General features: G+C 39.3%; 3 protein-coding genes across 5 annotated transcripts; 2 read left to right on the top strand and 1 right to left on the bottom strand.

Annotated features, from left to right (window-relative positions):
* Window positions 1-111: 111 nt before the first annotated feature.
* LOC143208803 (malate dehydrogenase) lies at window positions 112-3992 on the bottom strand. 2 transcript variants are annotated; one of them, XM_076423631.1, is made up of 5 exons: window positions 3699-3992; window positions 3496-3619; window positions 2884-3318; window positions 2024-2694; window positions 112-1567 (listed from the first exon to the last, which is right to left on the bottom strand). In XM_076423631.1, exons 4-5 carry the CDS (start codon window positions 2426-2428, stop codon window positions 995-997), a joined length of 978 nt encoding a protein of 325 aa, XP_076279746.1. In that variant the 5' UTR covers window positions 2429-2694; window positions 2884-3318; window positions 3496-3619; window positions 3699-3992; the 3' UTR covers window positions 112-994. The 2 variants fall into 2 exon arrangements, with proteins under 2 accessions (XP_076279746.1, XP_076279747.1); XM_076423632.1 differs by lacking the exons at window positions 112-1567; window positions 2024-2694 and having other exon boundaries at window positions 2742-3180; window positions 3270-3337.
* Window positions 3993-4073: 81 nt separating this feature from the next.
* On the top strand, window positions 4074-8288 carry Naa35 (N-alpha-acetyltransferase 35). Its single transcript, XM_076423620.1, has 10 exons — window positions 4074-4229; window positions 4414-4475; window positions 4698-5233; window positions 5500-5692; window positions 5757-5938; window positions 6013-6345; window positions 6430-6822; window positions 6899-7072; window positions 7642-7758; window positions 7832-8288. Exons 1-10 carry the CDS (start codon window positions 4171-4173, stop codon window positions 7985-7987), a joined length of 2205 nt encoding a protein of 734 aa, XP_076279735.1. The 5' UTR covers window positions 4074-4170; the 3' UTR covers window positions 7988-8288.
* Window positions 8289-8439: 151 nt separating this feature from the next.
* LOC143208798 (IQ motif and ubiquitin-like domain-containing protein) lies at window positions 8440-19678 on the top strand. Of its 2 annotated transcripts, XM_076423621.1 has the most exons (7): window positions 8440-9206; window positions 9290-9534; window positions 10145-10372; window positions 10501-11048; window positions 11497-11697; window positions 12170-12548; window positions 13398-19678. In XM_076423621.1, exons 1-7 carry the CDS (start codon window positions 9150-9152, stop codon window positions 13501-13503), a joined length of 1764 nt encoding a protein of 587 aa, XP_076279736.1. In that variant the 5' UTR covers window positions 8440-9149; the 3' UTR covers window positions 13504-19678. The 2 variants fall into 2 exon arrangements, with proteins under 2 accessions (XP_076279736.1, XP_076279737.1); XM_076423622.1 differs by having other exon boundaries at window positions 8440-9534.
* Window positions 19679-19748: the final 70 nt, after the last annotated feature.

Here is a 19748-nt window from a genome sequence, read left to right as displayed (position 1 = left end):
TTTGGCAGCTGCTGCACCAACTGATAGTATCGGTCCCCTGCGGTCGATGCTCGTTATTTCCTTATCCGCCCCGCGTAGCGACTGCAGCAACATTTCTTGTTGCGCCTGTTTACAACATGCTCTTTTTAGTTCGCTCACGAAATAAAAACGTAATTGGAATGTTAGCTGGCTTGACCGGATGCTAAATGGTAGTTGGACGCGCGAATATTCATAGGCGATCGAGATACAGCGATACTTACGCATACGGCAACATTTTTTTGCGTTTTCCTATTTTTACCGAATAAAAGTAAGGTAACGAGAGGCGACAAAAAGTTGCTCAACGCTGCTTTAGGAAATTCCAAGCAAGGATGAAAAATTTGAAAATCATGAGCTTTACTTTTTTCTTCACAATTGCGACCCCCCCCCCAATAACAATTAAAAAAAAAATTATTTACACATTAGTTAGTAAACTAAACCTAGAGCTGAGCTAACCTAATCCTTGAGCTGTTGGGTCCAATTTTGAAAAAGTTTTTAAAAGGTGTACGAACACATTGTACACTCACTGTATCAGTGCAAATTGCTCTGTGAACCATTACCTTAATGTGAGCAGAGCTCCCAAGGACAAGCTTGCGCTCATATCTGCTCTGGGAAATAATTGAGCAATTTTTAAAGAATTACTGTGTTACTGTACCGTTGTCTGTGGTATCAAACTTATCGATTGATTGATCCGCGTACAAGATACTCCGGCTTAAGTCTTATCTCGAGATACAGAACGTTTCATTAAGCCTCCGACGACGGACCACTTTTATAACTATATATTTGTTTATGCATACGTAGAACCATTCACTGCTTTTTTCAAGATATTTCTCGTATTTCTATTGTGTCTATTGCAACAAATGTTCATTTAACTGGCTTGTTCATGTTCACGACTAATTTTTTCACTCCTCTAGGCTTTCAAAAGATCTACAAAAATTCTAGAAAACGTATTGAAGTCCCTATTCTAATATGTAATCAATCATTGAAAGATGATTTTTATATTGTCGGTCAACATGGACCCAAGCTCCGCCGTTCGAGGATTGAAGAGGTAGTCTCGTTTCCAGGATTGCAAGGGTTGCAAAAACATTACACCAAACGAGACTATCCCCTTAATACTCTTTTGTCTGGAGACTTCTCCTTTGTTTGAATTCATGTATCCTCGTACATGAGTGAACCGATTGATGGGACTGCTGCAAGACAGAAGAGGAACGATGGTGTACGGATCCGCGCCGGCTACCATAGGGATCGATAGGAAAGCAGGATCAAGATCCAGGAGATTCGCTGTTGTAGCTTCCATTCGCATGCGTTCAAAGGCTGTGGAGCCGATGATTCTGTCTGGATCCCACCATCCAGAGAGTTTGTAAATCTCGGAAACCATGGGCATCATTGCTGTGACTGGCCGAACGAAAATTGCTACCAATGCCTCAGAGCTCACAGTCACCATGTGCTCAGCCATTTCGAATACGTAGGACGCTGCAGATTCGAATTGGGTTTTCGGGTTCAGGTCCATCACGCCTGGCTCCGACTCGTCCATCAGGGCGATTATGTTCGTCTGCGGAGGAGAGTAAGATCTTAGATCGAGAACTTTGAAAGAAGAATACATGAATAGACAGAGTAGTTGATGGATTTGACAAAAATTTGTATCTTACACATAGATATTTATGCATTTAAGGCATATGAAAATTTTTAAAAAATGCTAAAAGATAAAAGTCGATAGAATTTAGTAGAATTTTTATTTATTTTGGATCTACAAAGGCTATTCCCTCTAAAAAGAGGATTTCATTTGATTCTACCTTCCTAAAATTTGTCTAGAAAAAGTGAAAATTGCATATAGATCGCATTTATGACAAAAACGACTTGGTGCGATTTAAAATCGTGGAAATATTAAAATATGAAGCTTTATGAAGATCGTTAAAGATATAATGTAAAATATGTTGTAAATGGCTACAATTTTTTGCAATGGGTGCTAACAATTTTTACAAGATACCCAGTATAGCGATGAACGTACTTCTTTAAGGGCGTTCCTTATTTGTTTCCTCTTGTAGCACTTGATTCGGGTGGACGTGTCGATGTGACTCGTATCCAAGACCGCACCAGCCATTGTGTCTGTTGTGTCTACCAGGTTTATACGTTTTATCAAGCGGGATTGTTTCAGAAGGGCAGCCGTGTAAAGTGGTGCCTCGCCGCCCCCGATTATGCACACCTGCACGTCGCCCTTCCGATCAGGGAGGTAGCAGTCGTAGCCATTGAATTCGCCCTTTGAACTAGCATCAGTCTTCTCTCCAGATCTCTCCGTGTTCTTGTTGCATTCCGAACTCTTGTCTTTCCCATCGTTGGTCGAAATTTTTGAAATGTTGCGGACCCGTACACCCGTCCCGATAGATCGCAGAAGACACCGCTGTGATCCTATCATGATCGATCATTTGTTTTGCAGAAAGAGTCATCGATGATGATATCCTCTCGTATTACTATCGGAATTTATAAGTTGCGAGGAGAATCGGCGACGTTACCGGTTTAACCCAATATCACGTTGGCTAGTAAAAATAACTGGTGAACAAATGAACGTATATACGTATATAAACGAAATCTTCTCTAAATGCGCATGAAAAATGATTCTGATGATTCACAGATTTTCATATCTGTATAAATAATTGTAGAACTTGAGAAGTATAAAGGAATCTGCGATTAATTAAGAAAAAATGATTGGTATAGATGATTAAACAATAGTATAAATATTAATGTATCAAATATATTTTTTCTATCTTACAGTCGTATATTTCAAAATGTTTTAAAAGTAGTTATAATTTAAACGCGTTCAATTGGGACTAAGTTTAAATTCTTCTCGTTTGTTAAGCATAATAAGGATACAAAGGCAATGGGGAGACTGGGACGTTGAACGCGTTTTTTACATTAATCTTGTTTTCTTGACCAAGCTTCATGCATTCTCTCATGCGACTGGTGATTTCAGGTACTAACATTTGTGTTAGAAAAGAGTGCCTTAGAGAATTTCTCCTATCATTCGCAGTTATCATTGCCACAGATTTTCTGCTAGTGGATACTTCACAGAGTCTAGCTGAACATTCCTGTTCTTTATCATTTTCTGACAAGACAGGGAGCGGTGCATCTTGTACAAGGATAGATCTTCTTGAAGTAGTTAATATGCTCCTGGATTTTAAAGTGTTTGTCAACATTTTCACATTCTTGTCAGATATCATCTTGTGATTATAATTAAATTCTTGTATAATTAGATTTACCGTCGAAGAAGAATTTTTATTCATTCGGGTGCTTTCTTGTTGTTCAGGCCTATAAATGTTATTTTGTTCTATACATAAATACAAATTGGATTGGAATAGTGAAAAGATTGGAAATGTGAAAACATCAAGCAATCTACAAAGGTTTTTGCTTTTCAGGAAATGTAAACAGACTTCTCCCTTCAAAAGAAAGACTATAACTATCAAACATATTAACAAAAATAATTACCCTTTAACGTGATGAAATTGTTCATAATCTTCTCCAGCTCGACTCTCATAAATTGTAATAATGTGTAATATTGTTGTAACACAGAGTGCATTTGTTGAAGCGTTTCTAGTTTGTTCGCAAGGTCCTAAAAATATCGAACAAGTTTTAGTATATTATAATATCGGACAGTTATATTGTATTATAATATCATTCTTATCGCTTACCTTATTTTCCATTTATTATAATATTCATGAAAATGATGCAAAATTAAATGTTCTCGCAAGTAAATACTCTCCGTCTCTCACAAATAGTCCCTCCAGCCGGAACAGGTGCAAAGGGGGTTCTTCAGGGTTCTTTCTTGCTCGCAGCCAGCCAATGGTTAGGTTTTGACGTCACACACTTCGCCAATAATACAGTTAGAACCGAAAGTGCGAATGCAATGACCCAATCGGATGGATTGCTGCCGCATTCCTTTCAAATTTCTGCCAGGAGACTTCATGTCTTCTGCACGGAGAGTACTTCTCTCGCCAACAATTACTAATATACAGGATGTCCCCGTATTCACGACTCCAATATTTAAACAGAGAAGCTCTTCCTTCTTGGCAAATTCAAAAAATTCAAATCTCCCGCCGCAAGATAATACATGGCTTCGTGTTGTTGGCAGTGCTGTTCAATGTGACAGGTCAGTCTGCAGGAATGGCGACCATGGTGGAAGAACAGAATTCGGTTGACATGGGCAAAGATAAAGAATCACAGTGAGTTGTATTCAATTAAATGTATTTCAAAGAAACTGTTTCTACACATTACGTACGTCTACGAAAATGTATCGCGAGAAAGATGTTACGATCTCGATCAGACCTCTGGAAAATAACCTAACGTACGACACATTGCACGATCCTTGGCAATATTTTTTAATTTATACGTTCGTTTACATTACAGATTCGACCAAGTCAGTTACAATTGGGTGGACATCACCCAAGAGTTCTTCGAAGCTGTTACAGGTGCTTATTGAAAAATTCATTTTTGTTTCTCTTTTTGTTGCCCTTTTTGTTGTCCACTTGTTCTTGTTGCACTGTTACACGGCAAACAATAAAGGCCAACTCATCCAACTACTTTTGCGCAAACACGAACGTCGATTCGATCGCATTCAGAATTTGTTAAATTTAACAATTGAAAATATCTAATTGTTGATGTATTAATACGTTTCTAATTTGTTGATTTAGAGCTGGAGTTGGGGGAACTTTTGCGCGATAAATTGTTCGGATTGTTTGAGGCGATGTCTGCGATAGAAATGATGGATCCGAAGATGGACGCTGGCATGCAATGCAATAGAGGCAGCAACAAACCATGTACTTTCACGCAGGCTGTTGATTCGGGCGCGTTGAAATTGGACAATCTGACACCGTCGGAAGTTATAGGAATAATTGATTCGACTTACGCTTGTATGGTATCATGGTTGGAGGGTCATAGTCTGGCGCAAACTGTTTTCACTAATTTGTACCTTCATCAGCCCAGCCAAATAATAGATAAATCTCTGAAGACTTTTTGTTATGCTGTGTACAAAATAATCGAGATCATTAAAGATTGCATAAACAAAGCCTTAGTGTTTGAGGAGGAAGACTTTCAAAGTGTTACTTACGGATATAGATTGCAGCAAGACATCGCGGAACAGAAAACTATATCTATGTTACGCGAAGTCGAAGAGGAACTGCATAGGAAAAGTAGAATAAAGCCGGTTGACGAGGAATCTGAGAAAGAAGTATGTACGCTAATTTCTTTCTATGTTGTTAATCAATATTGCTAAACTCTGGATGTTCATAGCAAAGTAAAAAATTTGTGCATCAATTGCAAGACGCAGAAACTAAATATAAATTTATATTCTTCATGAATAACTTTAATATGGTGAAAATAATATATTAATACTCTTAAAGTCTTTTAATTTTTTCACTGTTTTGAATTGCACTTGCTCATTTTTGTTATAAATGCATAAAATCTGGAGTCTAAATATTACCGTTACGCTTTCAGTACAATGATGGACTGGCTCTGTACGCACGAATTAGATTTACCAAATTGTTTTATCAAATCTTGTCATTGATGGGGAAGAAAGAACAGCTGCAACAGAATCTAAACGACTGCCATAGATTATTATACAAATGTTCATACATGATTCAAGTTATGATTAAGACAGTGGATCGTGGAGAAAAGGCTGATGAGATTTGTAGGTATCTCATATGGCGTTTCTCGCCGGTACTCTTAAGGAATAATTCTGTTCTGATTTCCAGCAAATTATCCGAATATCATGGGATTTGATCCCATGGTGAATCAGAGATTATTACCGCCAACATTCCCACGATATACAAAGATAAAGCCGAGGATAGAGGCGTTAAAGTATTTGGACGAGCTGTTAAATAGATTTAGAACGGTCACCATGATTACCAATCAGAACGGGCTCCACGCAGCTTTGGTAAGAAACGGCTCTTGGCGAGTTTCGTTTAGCAAATATTAGAATAAATACCAAATACACTGATTTCTTTTTAGGACTTTTTTTTAGAATTCTCACGACAAAGTCCGTGTATATTATCTAGATCGATGCTACAGATAGTTTATTTGCCGACGACAAATCGGGTGTTCGGCATGCACAACTTCGCCGATGTTCTGAAAGAGGCGGCGCGTAATTTCATTGCGCCGCCGGTTTTAATGCCAAAGAGCACGTTGCTTCAGAATCACCAAGCGAAGGAGTACGTCGATAATTTCTTGTGCCACTGTGTCAGCCTTTTCGGCATGCTGTTACAGCTGACCGGTCACAATAGAGCGAGGCAACGAGACAAACTAGCCCACCTGTTGGAAGACTTCGCAGCGTTGCAAGACGAGGTGAGTTCGAAGCTGTAGAATCTATAAAATCAATTAATACGATTCTCCGAGGATTCTATTATTTGAAATTTGCAATTTCGACAGGCTGAAAGGGTAGATGGGTTCTTACATACGTTGTCTTTAAAAAGTGTTACACCCAGGTCGCATCTAGCTTGTTTCGCAACATGGATTTTGTATCATACGCTGCGTGTAATGGTCATGTACTTGTTGAGTGGGTTCGAGCTGGAATTGTATTCGGTACACGAGTACCATTACATATACTGGTACCTTTATGAATTTCTTTATGGTTGGCTCGTGTCGGCCATCACGAGAGCCGATACATTCTTAATGGAACAGGACGTACGTAACGACGCTCATAAAGGCAGAGGTGCCAAGAAGAGTGCTAAAAATAAGAAAAAGAAATCAACGCCAAGACCGTACGATTTGGAAATATTGATGTATCAGGCTATGCAGAATATATGCGGCGGATATTACAAAGTAAATCTTCCTTTGACAAATTCTTTGCTACAAAGATGTTCACAGGCTGATCTACAAATGCACATTTATATTATAGGCTTTAGTTGGTTTTCGTATGGATGGAAGGATACCTCTCCCTGAAATACAGTTCGACTCGGAACGAGTCCGGTATGAACACAGGTTATTACCATTCTCGTCGCTGCTGACACCGCCGCCAGTTAACTATCAGGAATTTTTAGTTATGACTAATGCACAGATGCATAAACGGAACGTGAGTATGATAACGATCAGACTGCAAATAACGAATAAGTGTTCAGAATGCAGGGTGGTAATAACATGAAAATGCTTGTAATAACATGAAAAAATGATGTACAACATCTCTTACTACTTTTATACGTAGGATAATGAAAGGGATCGATTGGTTTAACGAATAAATTGGGTTGTATTAAAGAATAAAGTGCAATTGCACCTGGCGGGTGCATCGGTGCATCCACATAAAAAATAAGGTCGTAGGAAGTTGGGACGTCATTTTTTTCTATTTTTACCTAAAAGAGTATGTAAACATATTTTGTATGCTTGAAGGCGTTTCTGTGCAAGTTGCGCGGACCACCCTGTATAATAATTAGACTGCGGATGCTTATGGAATTTTCAATTTTTGTAGAGAATTTTTAAGAAAGTGGTACCACATAAAATTCTATTTTCATTGGTATAGTCAAAATAAATAAAAATCGTACGAAATTCTGATGAATTTAATACTCCAGCATTTGTTGAAAAATTTTATAAGACACAAATGCAGATCCGCGGTCTAATAATAATTTACTAATGTTTGTGATTCTCTAGGAGAAGGTCACTAGTGAGATGCAGTACTTAGCCGGCTGTAGACACTTTCATCAAGCGAGAAACATGTTAGAACGAGCCTTATCCCTTTATCCACCGAACGCTAGTACTGTAAATGAGGTATTGTGAATATTTATAAATCAATTGTAATATTTTTACCGTGCGCATTTGATTTACTTTATACGTTTTGCAGATTAATGAATTATTGAAAGTGTCGAAAACGAATTTCGTGGTTTTAAAGTTACTCGCCCATGGACACCAAAAGGATTCGAAGGAGCCGCCAGTATTCGATTTCTCCTGTCACCAACATTTTCCGTTGATCAAGCTCACGAAACTGAAATCATTGTAATGGTCCCCGGTTCAATCGGCAAACTGGATATATTATTTATTTTAGCTTTAACCGTGGACAAAAATATTTTTGTGTTGTTGACTTTTCGATGCCTTTTCTTTTCCGTTCAACCACGAGATTAGATCGACTCCAGAGACAGACATCACCCCCTTGAAATCCCTACCGCCTCTTTTCAACCAACCCAACAATGCACTCCATTATAATTGTTCTCCGTCGTTAACCGCTCTTCTCCCTTTATTGTACAGATATGTATTATTTGTCGTATATATTTTGTGGATAAATTTCTATATTAAACGAGAAACGATATTTGTATATAGTTTATCACAGATTGTATATGTTTTAAGTGAGTTCATGTGGACTACTGAGGAATGAATGTGTCGCTCGTCTGAGGATCGAAGGTTACGTGTAAGTTCACAGGTCTGATTGCGAGATGTAAATACAACTTGTAGAATGTATAGCTACGAAACGTTGTATAGTAAAAAAGAAAACAAAAAGAAGAAGAAGAATTATGCTACGCCACGGAATGAAAAACTGTTCACAAGTTCTCCCTCTTGTTAGAGACTATTTCCCTCTTTCTCGTTCTCTCACCGGTGCAACATTTCAAGAAATATTGCAAGCTTCCTGTCGCATACACACGCAACACAACCAATTCGGATGGTAGATCCTTTTTTTTTACCATTGGACGATCTCGCAATTCCATTGATCTCATGACCTGGTTTGTTTGTGTGTACGAGTACTACCATTCTGATTTAGCCAGGAGACATTACGGTTTATACGTTGTTAAATTCTGCGTTGATACAGAAGAAAGAAAGAAATGTAATCAACACGGCGTCGCTGAATGCGAGATCTGTGATCGAGCAACAATGATACCTGTAAATCACAAAATTCGTGTGAGAAAGTGGTGTACGTCTAATAAAAATAATAGTCTGAGACCGAAGAAGAGTTTCCTTATTATTATGAACCTCGAAGATTATGTTTTCATCAAGAAATAAACGAATGAGTGTGGTGTACGTCTAATAAAAATAATAGTCTGAGACGGAAGAGAGTTTCCTCATTATTATGAACCACGATGATTATGTTATAATCAAAGAATTAAAGATGAAGTACCGGGTGTTCTCGGATTTAAGAAAAATGTTAAAAAATTACTGACACCCCAAATATTATGCTTTCATCAAGAAATAAACGAATGAGTGTGTTCAGCTTGAAACTTCATAGTAATGTAAACTTTGACTCTCAACTTAATTGTTCCTTGAAATCAGACAATTTTCTGAAATTTTACCTTTTCGAATATTTATTATTCAGTGTGGAGGACGTTACCCCGTCGAAATGGTTTGCAGAAGGGTTGTGATAGAAGATCGTCGCGTGAAGAAGCCTAATTTGGGAGGATGGCGGCACAAGGTCACAAAGGTGGAGTACTTGAACGCAGAATCGCAGACAGGCCCTCGAAAAATGCCTAGTAGCAACACGTGCAGTAAAATGACACAATACATCGCGGTGACGGACGTGGAGACGCAAACGCCGTGCCATCATCCAACGCAAATGTGGCGGTGCGGTATTCTTCATTGAAATTAAAAATGCTTAATGCTGCCTCGAGTACGGGGAGAATTCTCTTCATCTTGCCCGCGTATACTTTCTCCTCATCAGTCGAAATTAAACGCTGCGAGTGCCTCGCCCGCTAGATGAAATTAAACGCGGGATGGAAAGCCCCCGCGTAACACATTTTAATATCGTCTTTGCTTCGAATTATATTCGGTCCCTTTTTCATCGTTCTGCAGACGGGACTGGACGGGACTGCTTTATAGTATAATAACGACCAAATTGCTCCCGAAGTTCTCATACGTTTCATTCTCGCAATCCTCGTTTCGAACATTGTCGTCTGTTTCATAATCCGCGACAGAAACGTTAGGACGCTAGGATGAGATTTATATCCTAAATTTTAGCAATTAATCCTGAAAGACTTCCGGGATAAAAACATATTCGCGCACCCTTTTGGGCTACCGACTGTCTGTGTACCAAATTTCAACTTTCTATGTCTTCTGTGTTTGGAAATTTTCTTACTTAATAAATTGTGTATATTTACCGTTGTTCCACCGGTAACGCATTTAATATCATCTTCGCTTCGAATTTATATTCGGTCCCTTTTTCGTCGTTTCGCAGACGGGATTGCTTCATATCGAGCGAGAAGGACAAGTACATGACGTCGGGACCGTACGAAACGTACGAGGAGATGATGGAGCGATTGAATTACGATGGCAACGCTCGAATTATACAGAGGAACTGGCGGATATATCTGCTGTTGAAGAATATCAAAGAGTATGCGAGACAGTACAGGGAATTGGTCGAGAACTGCAGACTGTATGAGAAGGAGAGGGCGATCATGTATGAGTAGGTGCAATCTTGTTAATTATACAATTAAATGGTTCTAGGTTTGTCTCGATAGAAACAGTATTGAGTTTCATGTTTAAAATATTCAAGAGTCTAGACACTTCTTTAATATTTTCATGTACATTCAGGACAAGGCATCGTCAAGAGATCCTTCGAAGGATCAACCCCAAGACTCGCCTAGATTTCGACATGCTATACGACATAGTGGAGCAATGGCGTCGTGATCGCATCGATTGCGCGAAAAAGCGATTCTTCAAGGCAGCAAGATGCGCAGAGGGTTATTTAATAGTGCAAAAGACTGTAGAAATGTTCAACGTGATAGACAAGAAAAGGGTATCTGTGAAAGCTAGCTATAGGAATCGAAAGCGAGTTAAATTCTTAACCGACAACTGCAAGTCCATATGCTGGACCAATCAAAAAGGGAAGAAAACGGAAATGGTGACTATGAGGAATCAAAAAGCACGCGACTTGAAGACAATTTATGATTCCTTGAAGAATTATCTAGTCACTTGCGGACAACGAATGGAGATCTTGACTATGCTGAGGAAATCATTGGAATTGCACAATTGCGTTCCTGCGATCAGTTTGTTTCGATTAGTGGAGCAGGAATTGGACTATCTGGGGAGAGGAATGGCGACCGAGATGTCCCTTGACTATCTCAGGGAACGGATAGTCTGTAAGATTTATACAGGGTGAACCGCTAATCATGTTCTTCTGATTTTGATCAACTCTGTTTCTTCATGATTTTTCAAGGTTACCTTCAATTTATCGCAAATACACCTATCATTTTTTTACGCCTACCTATGTTAGAGAATTTCAAGATGAATTCGATAAGTATCAATAATATAAAAAAATTGCTTTTTTATTTATTTTTTTAACATTTTTAATCGGAAAATTAGAAAAATCCAAGAATATTGTAATGTTGTTTTTAATGCAATAAAGTCATTAAGGGATGAAATCAATGTTTATTTTACTCCCACAATCAATGCAGCCTACTAATGACAGAGTAATGTCTACTGATCACGATTCGTGGTTCACCCTGTATACAATATAATAGTTCTCTTAAACATTTATCTGTAATTCTATTCTAACACTTCGCTGATCCTTTTTGTTGAAAAATGCAGTGGGTTATCTGCTTTTTATTCGATCATCGCATTCGTGTTGCTGCGTGAACGATGACCGAGATTTTTGCAAAGACGTCGATGATGAAAAGCTACGAGAACCCATCGAGTCCTGGACAAAATTGTGTAAGAGTTGCTCGAAAGTTCTTCCTAGTTACAAGTTCACTGTCCATGGAAGAATGAAGACGTTCTCCACATGCAATGGTAATGCTATTTATTGTTAGATACATCCTTGATTCTAACTTATATCTTGCTATATTCAAAAATATGTTTCTCTGTATAATTGAAGGTTTCGGTGCAACAATTGAGCAAGTTCGTTCGCAGTAAAATCGTACAACTTAAAATTCTATATATTTTCATACAGTACGAGATGAGAATGAAACAATCGTTAGAATGAACCGAGTACTTGCGCCAAGGTCCTCAGTCGATTCCATTAGCCATAATCAGCCGGTATGAACGGCAGTATCTTAGAACACGAAATGTAACGAGCAATATTTTACTAGGTCCAATTACGAATCTTTTCACATGTTGCACGAACCGCTTCCTCAAAGTTAAATTTTCCAATTCGGCGCACAATGGGCCGCGGCAACCGCGTACCAAATGTTCACCGGCAGAAATGGTTCGAGGTCCATTTCACCGGGCGATCCATTCAACAATAATGTTTGATCATTTGCAGGGTGCACCTGGTTGCGTGAGCGCAACATCGGCCACGTGAATTACGAGCCTTATGTGTTCCTTCTGAACTGCGTGCGTTCTGAGGAGAAGGCGAAACAATCTCCGTCGGCGATCGCGTTCATGATGCAAAAACACGATATGTACCATCTGGTGAACAGGATTTGGCATGGTCATTCGGTGGTTAGCGAGAATAGCGATTTGTACTCATTGAAAATTATCAGATATCACGTGGAGAAGGATTGGTCGCCTTGGAATTGTATTCTATTGACGTCCGAAGAGGCAGAGATCCACTGCAGGATCAGGGATCTATCGGCCGTTTACTCGAGGCCATTGATCGAGAAAGTTTCGCTGCGGCATCAACTTGCCAAGGATCAATTCCGGTAATTGCTGTTGGCCCTCTTAAGGTACGTGTCCATCTCAGAGTCAAATTCGTAATAGACAGAAACTCTCAGCTGGACACGCACCTTACTCCGAATTATTAGTTGAAGTGAATTATTGCTAGACTGCGGATTTTTGTGCTAAATCCAATTAATCTGAATGAATTGCAAGATACAAGAACTACGTAGACGTTCATTTCTTTTCTTTACCCTTAGACTTCCGGCATTTTTCCACTGAAAACATTATCGCTTATTATTAGACTGCGGATTTTATGCATCTACGACAAAAATGGACACGTACAATTTAAAACAGTGGACATGTTAAAAATATTTAAGGACATTATCAAGGTATTAGTTTCAGCCTAATAGGAAAATTAAAAGAAGAGTACAACTTTTATTTGGCTCCTGCGTTCTGCAATAAATGCGAACATTTTTTATTTTGCATAAAGATCCGCAGTTTACTTATAGTATCTAAAGATTGATAATCTTAATCCTTTTCACTCCGAATTGTTTTTCAATTTTGTTGCAAACAACTCCCTACTATTTCAAGTGTTTCATTTGAAATTTACTTCAATGGACAGTTCCTTGACTGCTTCTTATTTTAATTTATACTATGTACTTTATATTTGTGGAACTTGTATTTGTATTTAACTAAAAAATACGACCTAAATAAATATAGGAGGAACCAAATATAAATAAAAGCGCGATTCATTTACATTTTTCTTTGATGTCGAGTCACACTCGACAAAGGAGTGCAAAGGGTTAATAGAACACACTGAATGCCAAGGAACTTTCTAAACGCGAATTGTCTAACTGAATATAAAACAATACATCCGATTCTCTCCTCGACAGACATTTGATGGAGCACGAGCGGGAGTTCCGAGAATCGTTCCACGAGATCGAAGACAAGCCGCTGTACAAGCCAGCGATCAAAGTGGCCGATTACAATTTCATGTGATGGTGAAATTATTCTCCCCCCTGTCTATAAATCTGGGGCAAACATTTCAGTAAGTCTTTGTTCTCCAGCAAAGTGTATTTGTTTCACAATAAATGTTCACCAGTGGAGAAAGGCTGACCGCAGAGAAAGAGAGAGAAAGAAAAAGAGAGATTCACTTTCATCTACGGTCTCCGACAAAGCGGTTGTATTTTTTATGGTATCTGGCTACAATAATTACTAACAGCTTTGAAAACTGGACCGAGAGTGGTGCACGGCAGAGATGAATCGAGGCGTGTATATGGTCAAGCAAACAACCGCCGAAATCTCCATTTTTTCCGCGGAGGTGAACAATCGGCGAGCGTTTGTCGCGGACGTATAAAATCGACAAATAATGGACTAGAAAGTGCTTTTGACCGATCGACCAAGCAGGTTGCCAGTGGCAACGCTGGGATTTAAGGCTTTGAGCTTTCAGGTGGCGCGATGGCGAGGTCTGTACGGGAGTTAAAAGCACCGATTGTTTCTTTCTGTCCATCCACCGGGCCCTTCTCGCCGTCGACGTTTTCTTCGCACAGTGTCCCTGCTCCTTTTTAAACTCCAGTTCGTCGCGTTTCACAATTTGGGGTTATTTGGTCGGAAAGCCGGAAAAAGTCGGTTTCTAAATTTTTAGGTGTGTCATGAAAGTTTTGCTGTCCGACGTCGTTCAAGGTCTGTAGAATAAGGCTTCAATATTGTTTTTCTTTGTTTGTACACCCGTGAAACAGTATACTTCATTTTAGATTTTCATGTGTGTCAAGAAAAATCGTGTGAATTCTTGCATTACCGAAGTTTTTCAGGTAACATAGCACTTTCGCACAGCTTTAATTTTGTTATCATCTAAATTAGTATAGTTATTAATATTTGAACGTAATCAATCATTCTGTAAATTTTTTTACAATTATAAAACTTTATTGACGATTTTGTTATGCTATTGAGTAATATCCGGTGCTGTTTCTGGTGCGATTACATTCGATAGAGGTTTGTGATCACAGTGCAAATAGAAATGGTCGCAGATTTGCGCAGATTGAAGAGTTATCAAAATTGAAGATGTCATACATGGTTTCTCCTCTTTTAAAATCATTAAGGGAAGAAATAACATTCAATTTATTATAGTTTCTATTGCTTGCAATCGATGCAGACAATTTTGATTTTGTATAAAGATCCTGATCTAATCATGGCTTCGACCCCACAAATAACGCTAAAACAGTTTCTTCCGGCTTTTCGGCTAAATACCCCACTGTGCGTTCGTTTGTTTCGATAATATTCGATTTCGATGATACTCGGACGCGTTGTAGGAATCGATAGGTTCGAACCTAAACGAGAAAGTTGTTCGGAATGCTGAGATTTAGAACCTATCGAAAAATCATGGAAATCGGAGAGGGTGGGCACGTAGCTGTCCCGCAGTTCCTCCGAATCTCTAATTCCGCTTGAAGAATCCAGCCAGCAGACAACTCGCGCACTCGCCTAATTTACGGCCCCCGAAGGGACGAGTGACGATAAATCCCCGTCGGTGACGAGAGTGAATCGTCGTCGACGACCGTCCAGACGAACGATGAATAATTGCGCCGCGACGCGGGGCCTGTGACTGATAAACACTACGGTTATAAAAGTAATTTACGAGCGAGTAAACAATAAAGCCGTCGAGACCGTGGATACGCTCCTAGAGACAGAAAGGGAGGTGAGTCGAAGCCCCTGCTTGATTTGTATTTATTGCCAACCACCACCACCACCCCCGAGGAAAACGGCCGTATTTTTGGCTTTCCGCGTGCATGTTGCTTTTAGCCCTATTTGAATTTTTATCGCCCGACCGCCTCTGTCCCGGCCTTATGAATTTTGCCCGACGCGAAATCTGCCAGACGTATTTTTATTTATTTGCGCGGCGACCGAGAACTCGTATAATCGTGCGGAATACCGGAATTTGCGATCTCGAGAATTCAATCTTCCGCAGAGACACTTTTTGATACACGCTCTTCGCTGTGGACAGCTCGCTTTATTTTTAACAAATCTTTTTCTTCGTGGGAAACGGCAAAGATCGAGCATATTCGTGCTTCCACCATTGTTGTTCTGTGTCATATTGGCAATCGTCAAATGAAGAATGTGAAATCAGCCATTTTGACGGGCGCCGCGTAGTTCGAATGTATATACTTTGTATTTCTATCATCACTGAAGAGTTCAAGGAAAAATGAAAAAGGGAAAAAGTGGTATACCCTTATTTTCAGTTTGTAGAGGTTCTGTATATGTACTTTGGTTCTGTTTGTACCTAATGTCGTAATAAATCTCTTACGAGATTTCCTGAATAAAAAAAAGAACAGATAAAGAGGATCAATTTGCGAGACGGACGGCGGCAGATTCGATTCGCGAATCGACCCAGCAGATTTTAACGAGAAGGACCGTTTAATATTTATGCGCTCGAAATAATTGCGACACGTTCGTCACCGCCGAATCAATCCCGGCCGATTTTTCGCGGTGGTTATTAGTGTGGATCCCGGGGCTGTCAATTATCGTCTCTACTAATTATCCTCGACTCGAGTTTTTTCCCCCTCTCTCTGGCGGCATTGGTCGTCGTCGTCGTCGCGGCTCGGAAGAATGCAAATTCCATTACAACCGGTTTTTCGAATCCGTGCCGGAATCTGCTTCGCTCGGATCCACTCGTTAATATTATTTCATAGTGGCCCGGGAATGTTTCTTTTTCCCTCGGTTCAATCGGCTTTAATTAAAACGCGACCGCAGCTCGCGTCGTTACCGTATCACCGCGGAATATTATTTCAGAGTGTTCGCCATTTGAATTTCGAAAAATGTTAATACGTCGCTCTCGGCCACGATCGCACCCTCCGGTCAGGCTCGCATACTTTCGCACGGTTCAAATGTGAATTGAAAAAGAAGCGAATGCCATACGTTCTTGATACATTCCGTTTGAAAACTTCTGTTTAAACAATCTTATATGAAACATCTTCAGACGGTGTTGACAACCATTTTTTGCTTTCACCGACAACGAATAACACTTATCACGAGACTGCGGATTTTTATGCAAAATAAACATTTTCTTCGTCAATTACAAGGCACAAGGACTGTATAACAATTTCTTCCTATATTCAATAATCTTAGTAAATTGAAACTAACTTCTTGAACCATTTGAATGTTTTTACTATTTTAAATTATGCATTCACCCATTTTTGTCGTAAATGCATAAAATCCGCTGTCTATCTACCACAATTTATTATTAGTAGACGGCGGATCTTTATGCAAAATAAACAATATTTCTATCTGCATATTGTAAATGGAGTGGATTAGAAATTTATTTTCTTTTACAAAATATGTTTAATCGGTTGAAAATAATATAACGGTACTTTTCAATTCTTCTAATGTTTTTATTACTATTTTAATTCACACCTACTCATTTTCGCCATAAATGCATAGAATCTGCTGTCTAATTATTCGACAGAAAAATGGAGACATTATTTTCAAACAATTGAAATGATTTATAATACATAAGAAATTTCTTTCAAAATATGTTTAACAGCTTGAAAACAATATAACAGTAGTTTTCGATTCTTCTAATGTTTTTACTATTTTAATTCACACCTACTCATTTTCGCCATAAATGCATAAAATCCGCTGTCTAATAGTTATGGATGTCTGCGAGGATCTCTTGCTATGCACAATGCACATATTTCTTGAACTGCACCCCTTCACATCTTACAACGTGTTCTCTTGGAAATTATTCATACGGACTTCGCGGTTTTCTTGCACGTAATAAAATCTACCTGGAACGGATAATGCTTGTAAATCGAGGCGTAACATGCACGTACGAAAAATGATTTTTACTTCACCGAAGGTATGCGTCCCTGCAGCCGTTACATCATCCATTCCCTTTCCGCGTGTCTTCGATGCCCGGGGCGGTTTGCTCGAACAGTTTTCCGTCCGTGTCGTCTCTTAGCAACGTCTATTTCCTTTTTGCGTGTTAAATACATAATTCATAACATAGAGAGTACGTAACCGCCGCCGCACGTGTATGCGCGTGTGCGTCGAACGAGTGTGTAGGTCGCCTGGGAAAATTTCGGAAAGTGTTCTACTTTTCATGCTTTTAGACATGGGACGCGTCCGCGGGATTACGATTCCCAAAGAACATCTCGCGATTCGAAGGCAGCGGAGCATTAAAACGGTTGTCTGGCTCTGCGACGCAAAACAAGGGGGAAACAAAAGTCTTATATTGTTCATGAGAGTTCCTTGGATACGGGGACAATGAAACTTGGGGGTTGAGGAGCGGGACGCTAAAATAGAGAGAGAGGAAGAGCGTCCGCGACGGTTTGCCGATTCAAACAGATGCGCATCAGCTTTATGCGGCGTACCATTCCTTTGTTAACGAGAAGAAACGCAGCCGAGAATGAAAACGGAGAGAGGCGCGTGCCTGGCGTGCTTCGTTCCCGCCCCTCGCATTTTTGACTTTGAACCCTCTAGTATACATACCTCGACCAGGAACCATGAATATTTCATGCGCAGATGTACGCGCAGTCGCCGATCCAATTAAACAGAAATTAAATTTCCGCGTTCGTACGGCCTCGTTTAATAACCGAGACGTAAACACTTACTCGCTGTCCGAGGACTCGCGTCTCGTTCCCTTTCCTACTCTCGTGTTTTGCAATGCAGAATTCGATTCCGTCCTCACGTTTAATTGCGGTTTCGTAAGCTGCATCCCCTTTGATGGCCGAACTATTTTTGTACTGGATTATTCCATCGTGAGAACGGTTTTATTTAAAAGTGATTATTATTAGATGATTGCATAAGTTCGTGCTTATTTAAAAATTTATACAGTCACCATTCTTTTCTACAATTAGAAAATTATGTAATTGATTAATAAAGTTCTGTATTCTTTAAAATTTAACCATTAAATTTTATTTTTTCATGTCGGGCACGAACTTATGCAATCATCTAATATTATTAGACTGCGGATGTTTATGCAATTTTCAATTCTTTCAGAGGAATTTTAACAAAGTGGAATAAAATAGAATCCTATTTTCCGTGTGTAGTAGCCTTTTTAGATCTGAAATAAATTAAAGTCGTACTAAATTCTATCATATTTTATATCCTAGCATTTTTGGAAAATTGTCAAAATCCATAATTATACCATACATATAGGGTGATACCTGTATAGGGTGAATGTAGGGCGATCTTGAATAATTATAGCCGCTAAATTCGCAATGAAACGGACTGTCATCGGAGGTGTTTAAAAAAGGGTGGTTCCATTTAAAAAAAATGAGGAAACCTCTAGAAAGATGAAATAAAAACAAAAATTTTTTGGTATCACGTGAGATCGATTTTACCATTTAACTTTGTCCTCAAGACATTTAATATATTTTTAGAAACGACAAAAATATTTGTGGTACAAACGTTAAGCGATTCACGCTGCATATAGCGATAAAAATGAATCGTTCGAAGATCGACATCTATACGTATACTCTTGCTCGTTGCGACGCTGCAGTGAAAATGTTCTTCGTGGTTCGAATGTCTAGTACTTATTCAGAATGTCACTTCTGGCGAGACAGCGGGCCACCTCACACAATCGAGTTCACGTTGGCGATATTGTATACTCTTATTTATAGCCGAAATTTCTAGTGGACCGTGTTCGTTTACGTTGAAATTTATGCTCCACTAAGCGGTCACCGATACGCTGCATTTATGGCCGAATTTATGGATGCTGTGGAAGAATGTCGAACAAATCATCGTACTTTTATATTAACTCGTCACCTCTCTAATAAACTGGCTATGCGTCTCGACACCGTAAACTGTCCTTAACCTTTCACCCCTTGCCGTATTTTAACGAATTAGACTCGCGATGAATAATCTAACGAAGTCTAACAAATATGAATGCCACGCGATTCTTCTTAGATGAAATAAAATTTAATTCGTTTGTAAGAAAATGTTAATTTTCTTTCCTCTTCTATGACGTTTTTGGGGACAAAGACGTTTTAATACTGTAACTCTAAAGAGAATGTAACGGCAAGGGGTTAATTTATGTACTGGGGGTCTCTGATAACCCAACCAAAATTTCTGTTCTAGTCACTTTCTCAAGGAAGAGAACAATCTCCACAAAAACCAGACTAAACTCGAACATCCTAGACCAGCGCTCGGATTTACTTACTCGCGACGGCCGAATTTCGAAGGCTACACTCCCTCGACCCGGCCGCGCGTCTCGCTCCCCGTGGCGGCCGTAGTTCTCCTATTAGCGAGTA

The sequence above is a fragment of the Lasioglossum baleicum genome, chromosome 5 (assembly GCF_051020765.1).
Source record: "Lasioglossum baleicum chromosome 5, iyLasBale1, whole genome shotgun sequence".
Lineage (NCBI taxonomy): Eukaryota > Metazoa > Arthropoda > Insecta > Hymenoptera > Halictidae > Lasioglossum > Lasioglossum baleicum.
The sequence above is the reverse complement of the archived record's forward strand: the minus strand, read 5'-3'. Positions and strand labels throughout refer to the sequence as shown.

Coding starts and splice junctions, on each gene's coding strand:
- LOC143208803 (XM_076423631.1), bottom strand. CDS start 2,428: ATGATAGGATCACAGCGGTGTCTTCTGCGATCTATCGGGACGGGTGTA. Junction 1,568..2,023: donor TAAGGAACGCCCTTAAAGAA/GTACGTTCATCG, acceptor TCTCCTCCGCAG/ACGAACATAATCGCCCTGAT.
- LOC143208798 (XM_076423621.1), top strand. CDS start 9,150: ATGCTTTCATCAAGAAATAAACGAATGAGTGTGTTCAGCTTGAAACTT. Junction 9,207..9,289: donor GCTTGAAACTTCATAGTAAT/GTAAACTTTGAC, acceptor TTTATTATTCAG/TGTGGAGGACGTTACCCCGT. Junction 9,535..10,144: donor CATCCAACGCAAATGTGGCG/GTGCGGTATTCT, acceptor GTCGTTTCGCAG/ACGGGATTGCTTCATATCGA.
- Naa35 (XM_076423620.1), top strand. CDS start 4,171: ATGGCGACCATGGTGGAAGAACAGAATTCGGTTGACATGGGCAAAGAT. Junction 5,939..6,012: donor ACGGGCTCCACGCAGCTTTG/GTAAGAAACGGC, acceptor ATTTCTTTTTAG/GACTTTTTTTTAGAATTCTC. Junction 6,823..6,898: donor TATGCGGCGGATATTACAAA/GTAAATCTTCCT, acceptor TTTATATTATAG/GCTTTAGTTGGTTTTCGTAT.